At 38.2% G+C, this 17,152-nt stretch overlaps 1 protein-coding gene across 20 annotated transcripts in view; it reads left to right on the forward strand.

The window, feature by feature from the left end:
- The window catches only part of dtnba (dystrobrevin, beta a), a 397,891-nt gene that overhangs the window by 273,378 nt on the left and 107,361 nt on the right, over positions 1-17,152 (forward strand). Inside the window, exon 13 of one of the 20 annotated variants that reach the window (XM_052024105.1) lies at positions 92-967. The exons of the other annotated variants lie outside the window; for them this stretch is intronic. Within the exon in view, the coding sequence (XP_051880065.1) occupies positions 92-98 (7 nt within the window). The 3' untranslated portion in view covers positions 99-967. Of the gene's footprint in view, positions 1-91; positions 968-17,152 lie in introns of those variants that run through there. 20 annotated transcript variants of the gene reach the window in all.

The following is a 17,152-nucleotide window of genomic DNA, read 5'->3' on the forward strand; positions in this document are numbered from 1 at the left end:
TAGTACTGGCAAGAAGAGCTTATATCCAACTTGTTTGTCATTATTGGCTTCTTAAACAAAACTCTGTATTCCATTTGTCTTTTTTTTAAAGAACGTGAGTGTAAGTTGGTGTGCACTTAAAGTGGTAAAATACATGGATTAATAGTTAAATGACTGGAGAAATTTTAATCATTGGCAAGCCTGCACTTGAAAATCCATAACAGACAGATCAAGCAAAGAAATCTGACAACAAAGCTCATTCACAGATTCTGAATGCACTTCACAATATACTGTTCATCCAGGCTAGTTCTGTGACTTCACAGCAACTGATTTTCTGGCTATTGATTGTTCAGCCATAAGGTGGAAGGTAGGAATTGAACATACAACTCCATCAATGTCCAAGTACATTAGGCTGGTTTTCTCACCTCTAGATCAAGCTGGGAACAAAATTTGTTCACTTGTAACTTGCTCTAAATTGTATGTAAATTTGAGATTCCCTAAGTTTGGACACTGTTTGGATGGCTTTAATGTTTCACTTTTTTCAGTATTTCAATACCTACATTCTGCAAGATGGTGTCTTTACATTTCTATTGGCAAGTATTTTGTACAATTCTGCATGTGCTTTAGAAATGATGGAACCCATTCCTAATTGCTTGTTGAGATTTTTAATTTATTAATTTGTCTGATAATTTTGTCGAAAAATTCTCATGCTTTCCTTCACTTGGACACCCTGAGAGCATATCTGTCATTTCTGTGATCACAAATGATTTGAAGAGTTGACGGGTGTGGTGCAAGTTGCAGAACAAATGAGATTGTGGAAACTATGAGATAATTTTGAGAAATACAAATATTAACAAAATCCGTGTGAATGCCTTGTTTTTAAGTTGATGTACTTTGAGTTGTATTGATTTAAATCTGTGAGTAGCAATTTCCATCAATGTGGAGCAAGTCCAACTATTGCAAACATTAGTGCCTGATCAACTCAGCATTTCAAAAGTCACAATGGAAAAATTTAATAAATGATTGTTCCTTGAAATATTTGATTGTACAGCCTTATGTGATGTTTAATAAATATTTGAAATGTGCAGTTGTGTTTGATATATACCTTTTAACATGCTTTGATTTGTAATGATGTGCATCTCGCATGTTGCTTCCTTCTGTTCAGAAGGACGACCTTATCCAGTGAGCTTTGTAAACAGTGTATGAAATTACTTTTCCACTTTTCAAAGCAAACCTATCCCTTAACCAAGGACAAATTGACATTTAAGTCAATAATGTCACACTCTAGTCACAAAGAGGGCAGGTATGCCTAATGGCTGTATGCGTTGAGGCTGGTAATAAACAGATGTTGATAATGTTTAACTTGAGTTGCAACATCACTAATTCCAGGAAAAGATTTCTTGATCTGGATACCAAATTGTAAACCCTGAACTGAAAAATATCATTCAGTGATGACATTCAAGCATGTTTTCTTTGTTCTTGACATTGGCAATTCTAAGCCATTGTGTAATAAATGCAATTGGGTTATGTAGTGTTAAAGTGTTATGTTAATCTCTGCATTGTAATGTGGTTGCACAGTCAGAAACATTTTAAATGTTGAGAGTTAACAGCTTCTGAGACTATAATAGGGTTCATTAAGCATTGGAGCTGCATACCTTAATAATTGAATTGCTGGGAGTGTATTCTTATTTTCCTGCCTTCTGCACAAAATTGGATTTATTTATTTCAGAATAAGGCCACATTTTCATTCATTGGGTTTGATGCATGTTGGCTTAGAAGAATTGATTTGTTGTAGACACAAGTCTGTGGACTGCTTTTTTCAGTTATCAATTAAACATATTTATCTTTTGAGTTGTGAAATACACAGGTTTCAACAAGTATGGTACTGGAATTTGTCACAGTAGACTATACTGTGAAGTATGATTTGAAACTGTTGTATAATAAATTGACTGACTGATCTTAAGAACTTGCGATCTGCATCTCCCCGTTGCCAGTCACTTCAACTCCCCCTCCCACACTATCACTGATATATCAGTCCTTGGCCACCTCCACTGCCAGGAGAATTCCAAGCACAAACTGGAGGAACAGCACCACATTTTCTGTCTTGGAACCTTGCAGCCCAACAGCATGAACATTGAATTCTCCCACATTGAGTAATCCCCACCCACCTTCCCCACACCCCCCCCCCCCCCCATGCTTCTTCTCTTCTTCCCTTTCCTAGCCTTTTTTTTCCTACCTTTTTTTCCTTTCTCTCCTTACCTTTGACCCATCCCCGGTGGATCTGCTCTCCCCTCCTCCCCCGCACCTGCCTATCACTATCTCTTACCTGCATCTACCTATCACCACCTTGTTCCCACCCCGCCTCCCCTCTTCTGTCTACCTATCACTGCTCTGCTTTCCCCTCCTATATATTGGGCTTCCCCTTTTCCTATCTTCAGTCCTGAGGAAGGGTCCTGACCCGAAACATTGACCACCTGCTTTTCTCCACAGATGCTGCCTGGCCTGCTGAGTTCCTCCAGCATCATCATGTTTTTCATCTAGATTCCAGCATCTGCAGTCCTTTTTCTCTCTGTTAAGAACTTGCATTGCTTTTCCTTTTTGCCAAATTGAAAAATGTCTTCTTGCATTAATGAGAAAAAAAACGGAGCATCTTACATGAGAATTCCTAACAGAAGAAGATTTTTTTGTTATTGTTCTGAAATATGTGTTCAGGTCCAATTACAAAGAGGAAAAATCAATATTTCATTTTGAAGGTTTCGTAACTGGGTTAAGGAAGGAATTTGTCCCATCAGGCTCAATGCCTTCACGGACATATACAATCTGTCCTTTCATGAATGTTTTATTGTTTGCTCTATCGGGCTTATTTGCAGCCTGAAGCTCCAGAAGCACATGGCTGTTGGTTTTGCAGGATTATATTTACTGTGTGTGAATGCTTAAATTGTGCAGATGCACGTGAAGTCAAAGAGCTGTCATTTTACTTCAAAGGCAGACTATTATTTCCAGTGCAGTCTTCAAATGATTTGTGTAAAATCATTCTTTTTTGAATTGGGTTTACTGAATCTCAGCTTTGCAATAAAAATAATTGGTGTTCAAAACAAACTTTGGCATATCAAGCAAAAAAGTATCTGTTGGTAAGTTAATTTAAACTTGCATCTTTCTAGCCCATATATTTCTAAAATTCTTTATCTTCATGTGTATAAAAATGCTTAAAAGCAGGGGTTGCTAATTGGCGTTAGCAGGAGTAGAAATCTTAAATATCACAGCTGATTGCAAAGTCTCCAGGCATTACTTTAGCAAGGCAATGCGTCCATGATGCTGTATGTGGGCAAGTGTCATATTTTTCACCTAGTAATATGGGTCAGAATCTGTGAACTGTGAAATAATAACATGGCATGAGTGAGTATCATGACAAGAAAGGGTCATACAGCCAAAAGATAAAATCTGCAATGTGGGTTTCAAGATCAAAAATGAATCAGACTGTGTTTATGTAGATACAGCTGCTGTTTAAAGAATCTTTCGAAATTTGGATGGCAGAATTCATTTCCTTTCTCTTTTTTCTATTCTGAGGAAGCCACCATTTACTTCACATAATCAAAAGGATAGAAGTAGCATTTATTTCAGTCGGCCAACAACAGCAACCACAAGGTGCCTTTAACATGGTGAGATGCCCCAGGGTGTTTCATGGAATTATCAGACAAAATGTGACACTGGGACATTCGAAGAATTCAGACAAATGACCAAAATTTTGGTAGAAGGATTCTTTCAATGAATTGTCTTAAAGGAAGGAAGTCAGGTAGAGAAGTTTAGTAAGGGAATTCTAGAGCTTGGAATCTTGGCAGCCAAAGACATGGCCACGGGTGGGGGTTTGGGATGCACAGAGGACCAGAAAAAGAGGAGCACTGCTATCTTAAGGGTTGTAGGCTTGAAATTACAGAGAGAGAGTGGGATAAGAACATCTAAAGAAGGATGTGAATTTTAAAATGGATGTGTTGCTTCACAGTACGTCAGTGTAGGTCAGGATCTATGATGCAGTGATGGGGCTGTATGGGTTAGGACATATGCAACAGGTTTTGCAAGTGACCTTTGTGCCACAGAAGTCTGAGGCAAAGACCATTCCCAACAGGAGAGTCTAACCACCTTCATTTGTCACTTAACAGCATTGCTTTCACTGAATCTTCCATCATCCACATCTCACTGTGTGGTGAGGACTCCTTGACTAGGAATCGTTAAATGAGCCTCATAAATCCTGTAACTATAATAGCAGGTGCAGGTCACCGGCTAATTATTCTGGGCAAGTAGCTCACTTTAGATTACTGCGAAGACTTTTTTCTGTCTATATGCATGAGTTAGGAGTGTGAAGAAATGCTCTCCACAGGCCTGGATGAGTGCAGCTCCAACTTAAGTGGGTGGCACCACCGAGGGCAGTGAAGCTAACTGGATTGGTGCCCCTACCACCAAGGCACTCTGTGCCATCTATAAATGGACTGCATGTCCCTGTTAACTTTTCTTCATCAGCTCCTCACAAGCCTGCAGTCTCTTACACCTTGAAGGATGAACGACACTGGCCACCAACTTCCCCTCAAGATTTGTATAACAACCTGGTTTGGAAATAGTTGCTATTCTTTCATTGTCCCATTGGAACTTCCAATTTAACAGTATTGTAGATACCTTCACATGCAGTGTTTGAAGGTGTTGGTTTACCATCTGCTGGGCCTGCCCAAGATGCCCACATCCTGTATGAATGGAGAAGGTACAGTTCACGGAGCATAGAATGTGGAAATCTACCAACAAGTGCTTTGGATTAGTCAAGTTCACTCTCTGAAAAGGCTTGGATTAAGATTTCAGCAGAATACGAGCTGAGGCAGGGACAAAGTCAGGCAATGTTACTGCTGAAAAATGAGCAGACCGAGTTGAGTGATTGATAGGGGTAAAGTTTAACAACAAAGTTGTACAGTGTGATTCAGTCTCAGGTAGATGCTGCAGAAAGGGATGATGTCATACTGTATCTGAATAGCATTAAAATAAATTAGGTGCGAAATCCAATTTTGTATCACGTAAGATATAGACATAATTTTTCAATAATGACTTAACTGAGTTTTCTGAATCAGGATGTTACCTCTTTACAGCCAACTCAATTTTGTTCATGTGTAGTCACTGCTATTATGAAGAGAGGCACCATACAGATGCAGAATGATAATTGTTTTCCAGATACCCACTGACACAATTGCCCAATGGTTGAAAGTATTTCAGTCTGTCACTTCAAATCATTCAGATATTTTCAATTATATTTCACCGGAGCAGACTGTAGAGCAAAATGCTTTGTATCTCATTTTTAAGATACTTGGTTACAAGGTGCATCAGCCCTATATTCTGTGCCCAGTGTTCTTCTTGCTTTCTAATTGTAATTTAAAACTGTAGGTAAACAGCAAGAACATTTATATTAAATAGCAAAGCTCAGGCTTGCATTTATAACTGAAGCTTCCTTATAGTTGTTCTTGAATATCATAAAATCAAATAGCTACCGTTTTCTATTTGTGGTTAGGTTTGGTGAAAGTGCCAGGTGGTTGGGTAGCGGTGTTGCTTTATTCAGGGGAAAATATTGACTCGCCCCTCAAGAGATTGTGTTTAATACAAAATAAACAATGAGAGATCTTGGTATTCATAAATGCAAAAGTGACATGGCAGGATGGTTAAAAACATGCAGGTTAAATGGGTTTATGAACAGAGGAATAGAATATGAAATATGGAACACTGCAACGTTCTAAATTTCTTTTAGGCCTTCACCATAGTGTTGTCGACAATTCTGGGCATGCTAAAGGAAAGATGTGAAGGTCTTAGAAAGGTTGCAGTGAATATTTACTTTACTGTTTTCAGCAATGGGAGACTACAGTTACGCTGAGAAATTGAAGAGGTTAAGTAAGAGATGACATAGTGGAGATTTTTTCAGAAACTGGATGGGCGTCTGCTATTGCTTCTGATGATTGAGTGGATAAACACAGGTCATGGACTTAAAGTCACTGGCAAAAGATCAGGGAAATAAGGAGAGCTATTTTTCACTGAGACTGCCAATACCTTCAATAGACCACTAGAAATGATGGTGGAAGCTGCTTCCTCAAAGTAATTTTTAATAGGAAGTTGGCCAGGCACTTGAGGATGAGGAACCTACAGAATTGCGAAGAACTTGAACATTTTAATTGTCCCGTGTTGTAATTTTCAGTGTTTCCATGATTAACAACATTGTTCAGGTCAATTTTAAAGGAAAACAGTCTCAGTGTTCACTGTTTTAACCTATATTTAAGTCGTGATTAAGGCCTTTCGGAATTTGTCAAAAAAGTAAACAAAATAAGGGAAGTGCCTGTGTGGATCAAATGCACAGGCAATGCTATGCATTCTTTTTACAACTGAAACAGATGGAAAGTTTGATACACTACCTTGGCTTCTTCAGTTTTCAGTTTTTATTTTGGTTCAGTTTGGGGGAAATTTTTTGATTTTTATTCAGTAAGATATAAAAGCATCATAAATGTTTTCATTATTCTGAAATTTGCTGTTTAACATTCCATTCATTTATCACCAATACAAATTGCAGGTGTTGGTACATTGAGACAAAGTATGTTTCACCTTTTGTTAGATTTGCGAATCAGAATTTATCTGCTGGTACAAAACACATACATAACAATCACACAGATATTTCAACTGTTCTAATCACATAATTAATCACAGCAGTCCTAATTAATTCCAAGTGTCTTGTTTCATTGTCGCCTATACTAGTTGAATAAATATCTGGCCAAATCAGTTTCCCAGAACATTGATTAGTCTTCATTGGGAATCAATCTGTTAAAAATAAAGATATGCACTTCACCCAGAAGCTGCAGTGAGAAGCTGAGTGCCAATTTTGTTGTGGTTTAAAATAATTTTGAAAGCATATCAAGGCAAATCTTTCAATGTAATCCAATATTTGGATCAGAAGATTGCACAAAAGCGAAAGATATGCAGCTGTCTCCAGTTAGATTGTGTGCTTGTTTTCATATTGAAATAATTTTAAATGAGCCTCAAAATAATGTCAGGAGGTTTATCATTGAAGCTCTGTAGAGTGGCTGAAGCTAAGCATGTGCATTTCTCTGGGTAGGAGAAGCAGTATAATTCAGAAATACCTGTTGGCAAAAGGTGTTCACTGTGTACTGATACCTGACATTTGGGTGATGGGAGGAAAGAAAAAGCAAGTAATCTCACTGGGTTTAGTTGCTACGTCGACATGACTTTTGCTCAAGTCATCCTTTGCAACAATTTCTCAATAGTACGTATCAGATCTGAACATCTGAGTTCCAATTTTGCAAATGTAATCAAGTATCAAAATGGTTCCCATTCATTGCTAGCCAGCTTAATACATTGTTCTGGATCTCGGGATTCAAAATACAATTTCGTTGCCATTATGTCACAATTCTCATATTTTCTTATGACCTACAAGAAGGTCATTCAGCCCTTCGAGTTCATGCCAGCTCAAAAACCATTCCCATCCGTCCCATTTCCCCCATTTATTTCCCTGCAACCTGTTTGCACATGGCCAACAATTCCCCCTGACTTTCCTGCCTACACTTGAGATGGGTCCAAATATTTGTGCATTTAATGTTTTTCCTGTATTTTTTTTTAAAAAATCATGATCACAAGGATTGTGATTTAAGAAAAAAATTGTACATTTAAAATAAAAACAGTAAATGATGGCAATTCTCAGCAGGTCAGGTTGCGCCTGTGGATATCTGGTAATGGGTCTATGACCTGAAACATTAACTCTTTTTCTCTTCTCACTGATGTGGCCAGACCTGCTGAGTATTTATAGCATTTTCTGTTTTTTTTCAGCATCTGAAATGATGAAAGATGGGAGTTACAGATCTCGATCCCCCCAGATGATGGGGTCCATAGAGGTTAAGCTGAGGCAAAAAGGGAGGAAAATTTCAGCATTAGATTTCCAGCATCTGCAGTTTTATTGATTTTTAAAACTTGTGAATTGTTTAATTTTACTTGTTTATTGCAGTCTAAAAATCAACCAAGCAAAATTTGAAAATCAACCTTGGACTTTGCCTTAGAATTGAAGATTATTACCGTGAGATCAACCTTTGCTGTTCAAAAATTCAATTCATTTCAGAAGAAAGCTGTAGAAAATTGGCAAGTAGTGTCTGGCTGTGCTTAATAATATCAATTGAAGTAGTAGAATGAATGGATGAGTTGAGAGTGCAAATAGGCACATGGAAGTGTGATATCTTTGGAATTACCAAAACATGGCTTAAGGAAGAGCAGGAATGGTTTTTGGACAGAGGGGGTGGGGGGGAAATGTTGATGATGAGAGCCTGTGAAAGGGAGGGGTTTTGACAACATTTCAGGAGAGATGATGCCTTAGACAGATGATCAAAAGGGTAAATAGAAGAACAACAAAGGGGCAATGACAAACCTTCAAACGGTTTGATTAAGAAACTAAAGAAAATTTGTAGCAGACTTCTGACAAGTGCAGTAACAAGGCAGTAATTATTGGGCAATCTCAATTATCCTGGGATATAGTCAGTATAAAAGGTTTGAGGGTACTTAATTCCTGAAGTGGATTTTCAGCCAAAAATGTAGCAAGTCATACAGGAGGAGTGGGAATAGGAATGGGGATGGGTTGGGAGGTGCAGTGGATGGTTGGTTATAGGTTAATCTGGATCTAGTTTTCGGAAATAAAGCTCGTCAGATGGAAAGATTATTGGTGGGAGAGCACTTTTGTGGTGACAATCATAATTCAGCTAGATTTAACATGTTTAAATAAAAGGCTGAAGATTTTAAAAATTCTGAATAGGGGACAAGCAAATTTTAATAAGTTGAGAAATAATTTTGGAAAAATGGACGGGAAACAACTACTTAAAGGTGCCAAAGCAATGGGGGGGGGGGGGGATCTGGTGGTATTTAGGAAGGCAATTCAAATAGTTCAGGGTAAACGGGTTCCTACGATGATGAAAGATGGGAGTTCCAGATCTAGATCCCCCAGGATGATGGGGTGTGTACAGGTTAAGCTACAGCAAAAAGGGAGGAAAATGTCAGACATGGAGAAGCTCAATACTGGAGAAAGCCTAAAAATGTACAATAACTGCTGGGGTGAAATTAAAAGGGAAATTAGGAAAGCAAAGAGGGTGTGAAAATATTGGGATGTACAATCAAGAATTATGATTTTGTAAAGAGCAAGGAGGAGGGGAAACGGAAAGGGTGGCAGATAAAGAGACAGCGTAATGTGTGTGTGGAGGTGGAAGATGTGGGTATAGTCTTAATGCATAGTTAATGCTGTCATCACAAAAGAGGGGGTTGATGGTGATGTTGTAGTTGAACAGGGAGTGTGAATGGGATAAGCAGACTAACAGAAACTGTTAAGAGCCTTGGAATCTATGAAGTTGGATAAATCGACTGGCCTGGATGAACAATAATCCCACTTTTAAAAGATGCAGAGGAGGAAATAACAGAGTCTCTGAACATCATTTTTGAATCCTCCCTGGTTGCAGCAGCAACACCAGGTGATTGGAGAGCTGCTAATGTTGGCAGTGTCATTTATAAAGGGAGGAAGGCATAAACTGAGTAATAAAAGGCTAGTATTTTAATTCTGGCGGTAGGCAAATCATTGTAATCAATTTAGAGGAACAGTGTAAACCTTAATTTAGAAAGGCATGATTAATCAAAGGCTTTCAGCATGGATTTGTAAAGGAAAGATTGTATCTGATAAATTATTGCATTTTTTGAGGAGGTTACAAGGAAAGTTGATCGTGCCAGTGATTTTAGCAAGATTTCTGATAAGGTTCACAAACTAGATTAACCAAGCAACTTCCTGTTAGTCTGTTTATCCCATTCACACTCTCCTTGCTTAACTACAATGTCAGCTTCAACCCTCTCTTTTGTGATGACAGCCTTAACATCTGCATTAAGGACTTTATCCACATCTTCAGCTTGCACACACATGGAATTCAAGGGAGAATGGCAAATTGTATTCAAAATTGGCTGAATGGCTGGAAGCAATAGGTGATGGATGACAGGTATTTTTGCCACTGGAGGCTGTTTTCTGAGGACTCAGAATTTTTTGCAGAATGTATTACTCAGTCAGACAAATGTAGATAGCAAGAAGATGTTTGCAGATGATGTAGAAATTGTCCACGGGGTCGATAAGAGGGAAAAGAGGGATGGATTGCCATTTGGGTAGAAAAGTGGCAAATGGAATTCAATCTAGAGGAGTGTGAGGAGGTGCAATCAATCAAAGAAATGAACAATACATAAGTTGATACTGAGACGTGTGGAGGAGCAGATGATCTTAAAGTGTACAAGCAGAGGACAGGTCGAAAAGGTGGTTAAAAGGACATTTGGGATTCTTCCTCTTATTAGCCAAGCCATTGAAATATAAGACCAGAGAGTTTATGGTCACCAGTTAGACCACACTTTGGTACCATGTGCAATTCTGGACACGAGCACTAGAGAGGGTGCAGAGGGTATTTATGAGAATGTCGCTAGAACAAGAAATGTTTAGTGATGAGATAGGGTTGGGTGGACTGGGGTTGTTTGTAACAGGGGCAATTCAGTTAAGGTGTATAAAATTTGGAATTCCTCAGTAGAAGGATGAAAACTAAGCAACATACATTTGAAATAATCGGTCAAGCAATTGAAGGGGAGATGTGAGTAAAATCTTTCACCCAGAGGGTGATAGGAGTCTGGAACTCACTGCCTGAAAGGGTGATAGAGGCTGAAATCCTTTTCCTCAACATATTTAAAAATTAGTTGTCTATGTATTTGAAGATCTGTGACCTACGGGGCCACAGGCCATGTGTTAGAAGGCGGGATTGGGTTGAGTAGCTCGACTCCAACTGGCTGAATAGTTGCTGCTTGAATCATAAATTTTAAGAGTTTAGAAAAGTAAAGCTGCTGACCAGTTAAAATGGCAATTGTGTTGTTGCATTGTCACCAATTTGCTGTTATTACCAGTTCTGGCTCGCATGCAACACCAGAGTTGACTTTCAATTTCCAGGTGAAGTGATATTGCAAAATGTTTAGATGTATCATACTAGCAATACAGCAGTTCCTCTCAGAGCAGCCAGGGATTCTGCCAGTGTCAGTCACATCCCCGGTAGGGGAAAAACTCTTTGCCTCCCCAGTTAACTTGGTAAGTTTCCATTTATCTGTACTCAGTTTGATTTTTTGTAGTGTACTCCTGGCTGACTTATTCACATGTTTGAAGGGCAACTTCACACATGTTCTCTCAACAGTCAAAATGCCAGAAGCCAGGAGGGTCATGGCAAACTCTCCACTTGCCTGGTTCAGTGAAGATGCAGCATCACTTCAGAAGCAAGAAGTTTGACACCATCTCGGACAAATTATCTCCCTTAATTGACACCTCATTCATCACCCTGCCTGTTTACTCATTACACCACTGGCACACTGACATTCTTTGTGTTTTGTGTCCAATCAAGAAAACGCATTGCAGGAATTCACCAAAGCTTCTTTCATTGCACCTTCCAAACCCCTGACTTCTTACTCCTGGGCACCAGGCACATGGCAACTCCACCGCCAACAAGTTCCTCTCCAAACCACTTGATAAACTCACTCAAAAATGTGTTGCTCTTCCTTCATCGTTGCAGGATCAAAACCCAGGAATACCTTCCCAGCCGCAGCACCAGAGTACAATACACCATAAGGAATATAGCATTCCAAGTGGATAGCTCTTCAGCTTCACCGAAAGAGAGTCTGACATTAAGTGTTGGCCTTGCAGTCAATAGCTATGGCCAATGACTGAAAGAGTACAAATTGTTCAACACTTAAAGGTATTTTAAGGGATGTGATGTCTTACAGCGAGCAGCCATGCCTGAGAATTACATATATTTCTTTGAAGAGTTAGTTGACATTGAATATTTAGCCGAAAGTTGCAATTGAAATTTGCTGTGTCACGGCTGGAAACCTCATGATTGGATTGAATACACTGGAATTCTCCTTGCAGAGGAAGAGGCAGAATTTTTTGAAGAATTTATCTATTTGCATTTGCATTAATCTAAGAGTTTTTGTAATATTAACAAGTTTATTAAAGTATATTTCCATGTTCCAGCAAAGTAACTTCATTAATCTAATGCAATAACACAATTAAAGGTAATTCATTATTTTATAAATTTGTACAGGTTACTTTAAAAAATTGTCCATCAGCGGAGTTCTTTAAACTAAATGATGCTTAAAGAACTCCTTAGCTAGAAAACCTTTTATATTAATCTGTACAAATTTATAAAATAATGAATTTAAGTTTATTACTATTATTTCATGTTGCAGCTTTACAGATAGTTTCAGGTCACATGAGGTAAATCATAATGATGTCATCTCCAACTTTAATCTGTTCAAGTATCATGGTTGAAATCTAACATCATATTATGGCTGGTGCACTGTGAGTCAAAGCTTGGTTTCACAAGTTAAAATGAATTATTATTCATTAATTGTTCAGGCTAATCTAACATAAGAAATAGGAGCAGGCACATGTATTTTCGTCCTTGGGCCTGCCCATGGCTGATTTTCTACCTCAACAACTCCTTCCTGAACTATCCTTCATATCCCTGATTTCCAAAATCTGTGAAGAACCTTTTCTTCATTTTGGTCCTTAAATTCTAGACTTCTCAGCCAGGGAAACATTCTTTCAGAATCTAATGGACAAGCCTGCCAAGAATTTTTTTCAGTCAAATCATATTTCAATTTCTTAAACTCAAGGGTATAAACACTTAGGCAATTGAGTCTGAAGCTCCAAATGCACTACATTTTCAGATTTCCCCACTGTTCAACCAATCAGTTACAGAGTATCTCAAAGTAATTTAAGTAAATGGTGGAATCCTGCCATACCTCATAAATTTCCTTGATTTCACCTAGCCCACCAATTACTTTCTATAATAGGCAACATCTTCCTCTTGAGAATGTGTCCTGCTGTAGGAGAAAGGATGTCAGAGGATTGATACTTGTCTGACAGTAATGTGTTCCCAAAAGGGCATGCCACTGAAGAAATGTTTCTTTGTATCTGGCCTGATCTTTTGTCTAATAAGTATTCCACTGATCTCCTCAACATCTCAAATATCCTGTCGAACTGAAAAAAGAAGATGCGCTTCATCATTATTTAAAAAACCCCAGTGGTAGCCAAGAGCCTGAACAATGGGGAAAATGTACTTGTGTGTATGGGAATTGCTTTCATCGCAGTATCTTCCACAGTTTCAGTATCTGTCATACATGGGAACATAGCTGAATGCAATTCTTACTTTGTACCAATCTATGTCTGATTATTTTTCTTTCAATGAGCCCTAATGTAACCTCAGAATCATTTTCTAATAGCATTATCTTACTACTGTGGGCCTCTTGGAATTTTATCTACTTTAGTTCCCAGGCACATTTCCTGGTTTGTAAACTTGAACTGGTCCTCTCGCACTGTATACATCTGGCTCCAGTTCACTGACACAAATGTACAATTTATTGTATCATTCATCTGTTTTAAAGGAAATTCCTCATGCATAAAGGCATACTCCACAAATTTATCTCAGTCTCATGCTCAATTTGATTTAAAGAAAACTGTCATGCTCGTTTCTGTCACCTAGTAACTTTTCCAGACAAATGATGGAAAGATGACAGTAAAAATAAAAAATACTGTTGATGCTGGAAATATGAAATAAAAACACAAAATGCTGGAAACATTAATTACATCAGACAGCATCTGTGGAACAAGTAAACACTCTGCAGGTCAGGCAGCATCTATGGAACAGTTAACGCTTTAAGTCTGGGACCATTCATCAAAACTACGAAAGAGGGCAGTTCCTTTTGCCTTGTATATGTAATGGATGAAGTTTATTTTATAGAGACACAAGTGACTGCAGATGCTGAAATCTGGAGCAACACACAAGATGCTGGAGGAACTTGGCAGATCAGGCAGCATCTATAAACTATCAAGTTTATAGTATGTCAGACAGCATTATAACAATGATTTGTAAAGATTTGTTAAGAGAAGAAAGCAAGCTTTGTGAAAAGATGTAAAGATACCCAAATGAAAATAGCACTTCAAGTAGTTCACAAGATGATTGGCCTCGCTCTGATTGTTGAATTTTAATTGATGCCCTGATTTTAGCTTATTTTTAATCTGTCCTGCATTTCTGTACTTCGTATTAATTGGGTTTTATTCTGAATGTTTCTCCAGCCCTTTAGCTGCTAAGTGTGGTTGCATTAGCATTGAAATTCTGCTCAGCTTATCTGTACATAGCAGTAGTTGAGATCCCATGATATTTACAGGTTGAAAGAATCAGCAAGCAGTTCTATCAGTTTGTACAGCAGCTGTCATCGCACTTAAAGAAATATAGCTTTTCTTTACTGGTTTAGTTTGCTTTTCTCTCATCTACTCAAACAATTACTGTGGTTTTGTTTTCACAATCCAAGATGGATATTGTAATGGGTATTAATCATAAAGCCACAATTTCAGTCAGTTGTTATGATCGTGCTGTGGCATTTGCAAGCTTGACTAGATACCAATACAAGTCCCTCTCCATCATTTACATTTTTGTGTCTGCTTGTATTCATAATGGTTCATTGTTCAGCAGTATTCGCAGTGTTCTGTAGTGGAAAAGCATAATGGCACAAGGCATGTAGATTTTGTAAAATTTAATGGTATAATTCTACATTTAAAGATTTTAGAAGTTAGATGTGCTGAAATAAAAGGATAGATTGTCTTAATCCTGAACTTTCATTCAATATATTCATGGCATCAACCTCCCCTCCATTGACCCCACCTACACTTCTCGCTGCCTCGGGAAAGCAGCCAACATAAACAAGGACCCCTTCCACACTGGTCATTCTCTCTTCTCCCTCTCCCGTCGGGCAGTAGATACATAAGTATCAGAGCACGAGCAACCAGACTCAAGGAGAGCTTTTCTCCCCACTGTTATCAGACTCTTAAACTCACCTCTCATATGCCAAAAGATGAACTCTTGATCTCCCAATCTACCTCATCGTGGCCCTTGCACTTTATTTGTCTGCAACACTATATTCTGCACTCTGTTTTCTCTTTACTACCTTGAAGTAATTATGCATGGCATGATCTGTCTGGATGGCACGCAAAACAAAAGCTTTTCAATGCATCTCGGTGCATGTGACAATAGTAAACCAATACCTGAAACATTGACCTTTGCAAAGTCATTTTTATTAAAATGCTTTCGTGGTCATTATCTGGTATATGACCAATATTCTTGCCTCCCCATACTATTTCCTTTGCACACACAAACCTTAAAGATGTTAAATTACTAATTAGTGTTATAGAAAGCTTTATTCCAGACTTTCCAAGAACAGTCCTGAGATGATCTATGCAAAAGTTGCATATCTCAACAGTTTTATCAGTCAGACAGAATTTTGAACAAAAATTTCCAAAACTGACTCATTTAGCAATTCCATCATACAGAAGTTACAAATGAAAAATATTTTGGATGCTAGAAGATTGGTATATAAAAAAAATCCAACGGATTAAGTAGCATTAGAGGAGAAAGAAAGTGTTAATGTTTGAGGTCAGTGATTTATCATTAGAACTGGTGACCTGCTGATGTTACTAATCTGCCGCATATTCCTAGCACTTTGTATTTTTAATCCAGGAGTTACTTTAAGAAGACCTGTTAATTCTTTACCTGATTAGAAATGTAAGAAAATGATACATGGTACTTTTAAGTTTGGGTAGAGATGTGGTACTTCTGTGGTCAGCCTTGTCCATCTCCTGAGCCCTTACTGTTCCCTGGAAAAGACTAAAAATCAGGGGCTATCCAACTTTGGGAATTACAAAGAAGTTTTGGCTACTTATTTCGAATATTCACTCTCCTTAATTTTAAGAAATATTTAATGTATTATTATAGACCAATATTTATGTTTGTGAATTTGGAGTTCTACTTTAAATAAAAATAAAGTAATAGAGTTTAAAAGCAATTTGTTGCAATCTTCTGATTTCTCTGCATGATGGTCCCTGGAGATCAGAAACATTGGTGTTAATGGCTCACAAAATATTTTTCAATCATCATGTCACTCATTAGGGAGGTTTGTTAGAATTTTAATTTGCATGAGAAGTAAGACTCCAGTGAGATATCACACTCACTTTCATATCCAAGCATCTAAAACTTAATAGGGAAACATCTTCCCTAACATGGCCGTTGCTCAAGGTTCTTCTTGACACTGTTACTGGCACATTAATCAGTGTAAGTCTGCTGTTGTATTAAAGCTTCTAAATATTTACCAGCGGGACCTTGATTGGAAATGCCTGCAGACACTGAGAAGCATGAGTCTCCACCACACACATTTTAACCCTACTATTTTTTTCCAGAATACCTGCACTGTATCCAGATGAATGGTTTGCTTCAAAACTACAGGATATGTTGATTTTATCAATGGGTATCTTAGGTACTTTGTAATAGGACCAGAAGCAATGAGAAAAAGGTTAGGCAGCACATCATCCTGTGATACCTGCATTACATAGCCTAAAATAATGCTGGAATCAGTTTCAGTCATACTGTAACTTTCAGAAGCGAATTGGTCAAGGACTTGATTTTATTATGGCATAGATGGAGTTCATTTGGCCCATCTTTGCCAGCTCCCTGTAGAGCAAGTCACACTCTCTTCGTGAAAATTATTTTCCTTCAGGTGTCTAACCAGTTTCCTTGTAAAGGCTCTGATTGACTGTTTTCACCACTCTGAGTTACAAATCATACACACTTGAAAAGTTTTTTCTCACATCACTCCAAAATCTTTTGCCTATCACTAAACCCTTATGCTTGCCTGTCATATCTCATCTCAGCCTTCTTTGCTGCAAGTTGAACAGTCCCAGCTTCTCAATTCTCACCTTACATCTGAAATCCCTCATGCCCGGTAAACCTTCTGTGCGACCACACTGAGAACTCGTACCCTTCCTAAAGCGAGGTGCCCAGAATTGGATACAATGTGTCCTGAACATTATTTTACAGAAGTTCAACATAAGCTCCCTGGTTTTGTGCTCTTTGCCAAATAATAGGTAGCCCAGGTAGCACAAGTGTCACTGACCAGTCTTCAAAGATTTGTATACATCCAGGTCCCTATGTTCCTGAACATACTTTAGAATTGTGCCATTAAGATCTTATTGAATATCCTCAATCTTTCTGTCAAAGTG

This window comes from Pristis pectinata, chromosome 10, assembly GCF_009764475.1.
Source record: "Pristis pectinata isolate sPriPec2 chromosome 10, sPriPec2.1.pri, whole genome shotgun sequence".
NCBI lineage: Eukaryota > Metazoa > Chordata > Chondrichthyes > Rhinopristiformes > Pristidae > Pristis > Pristis pectinata.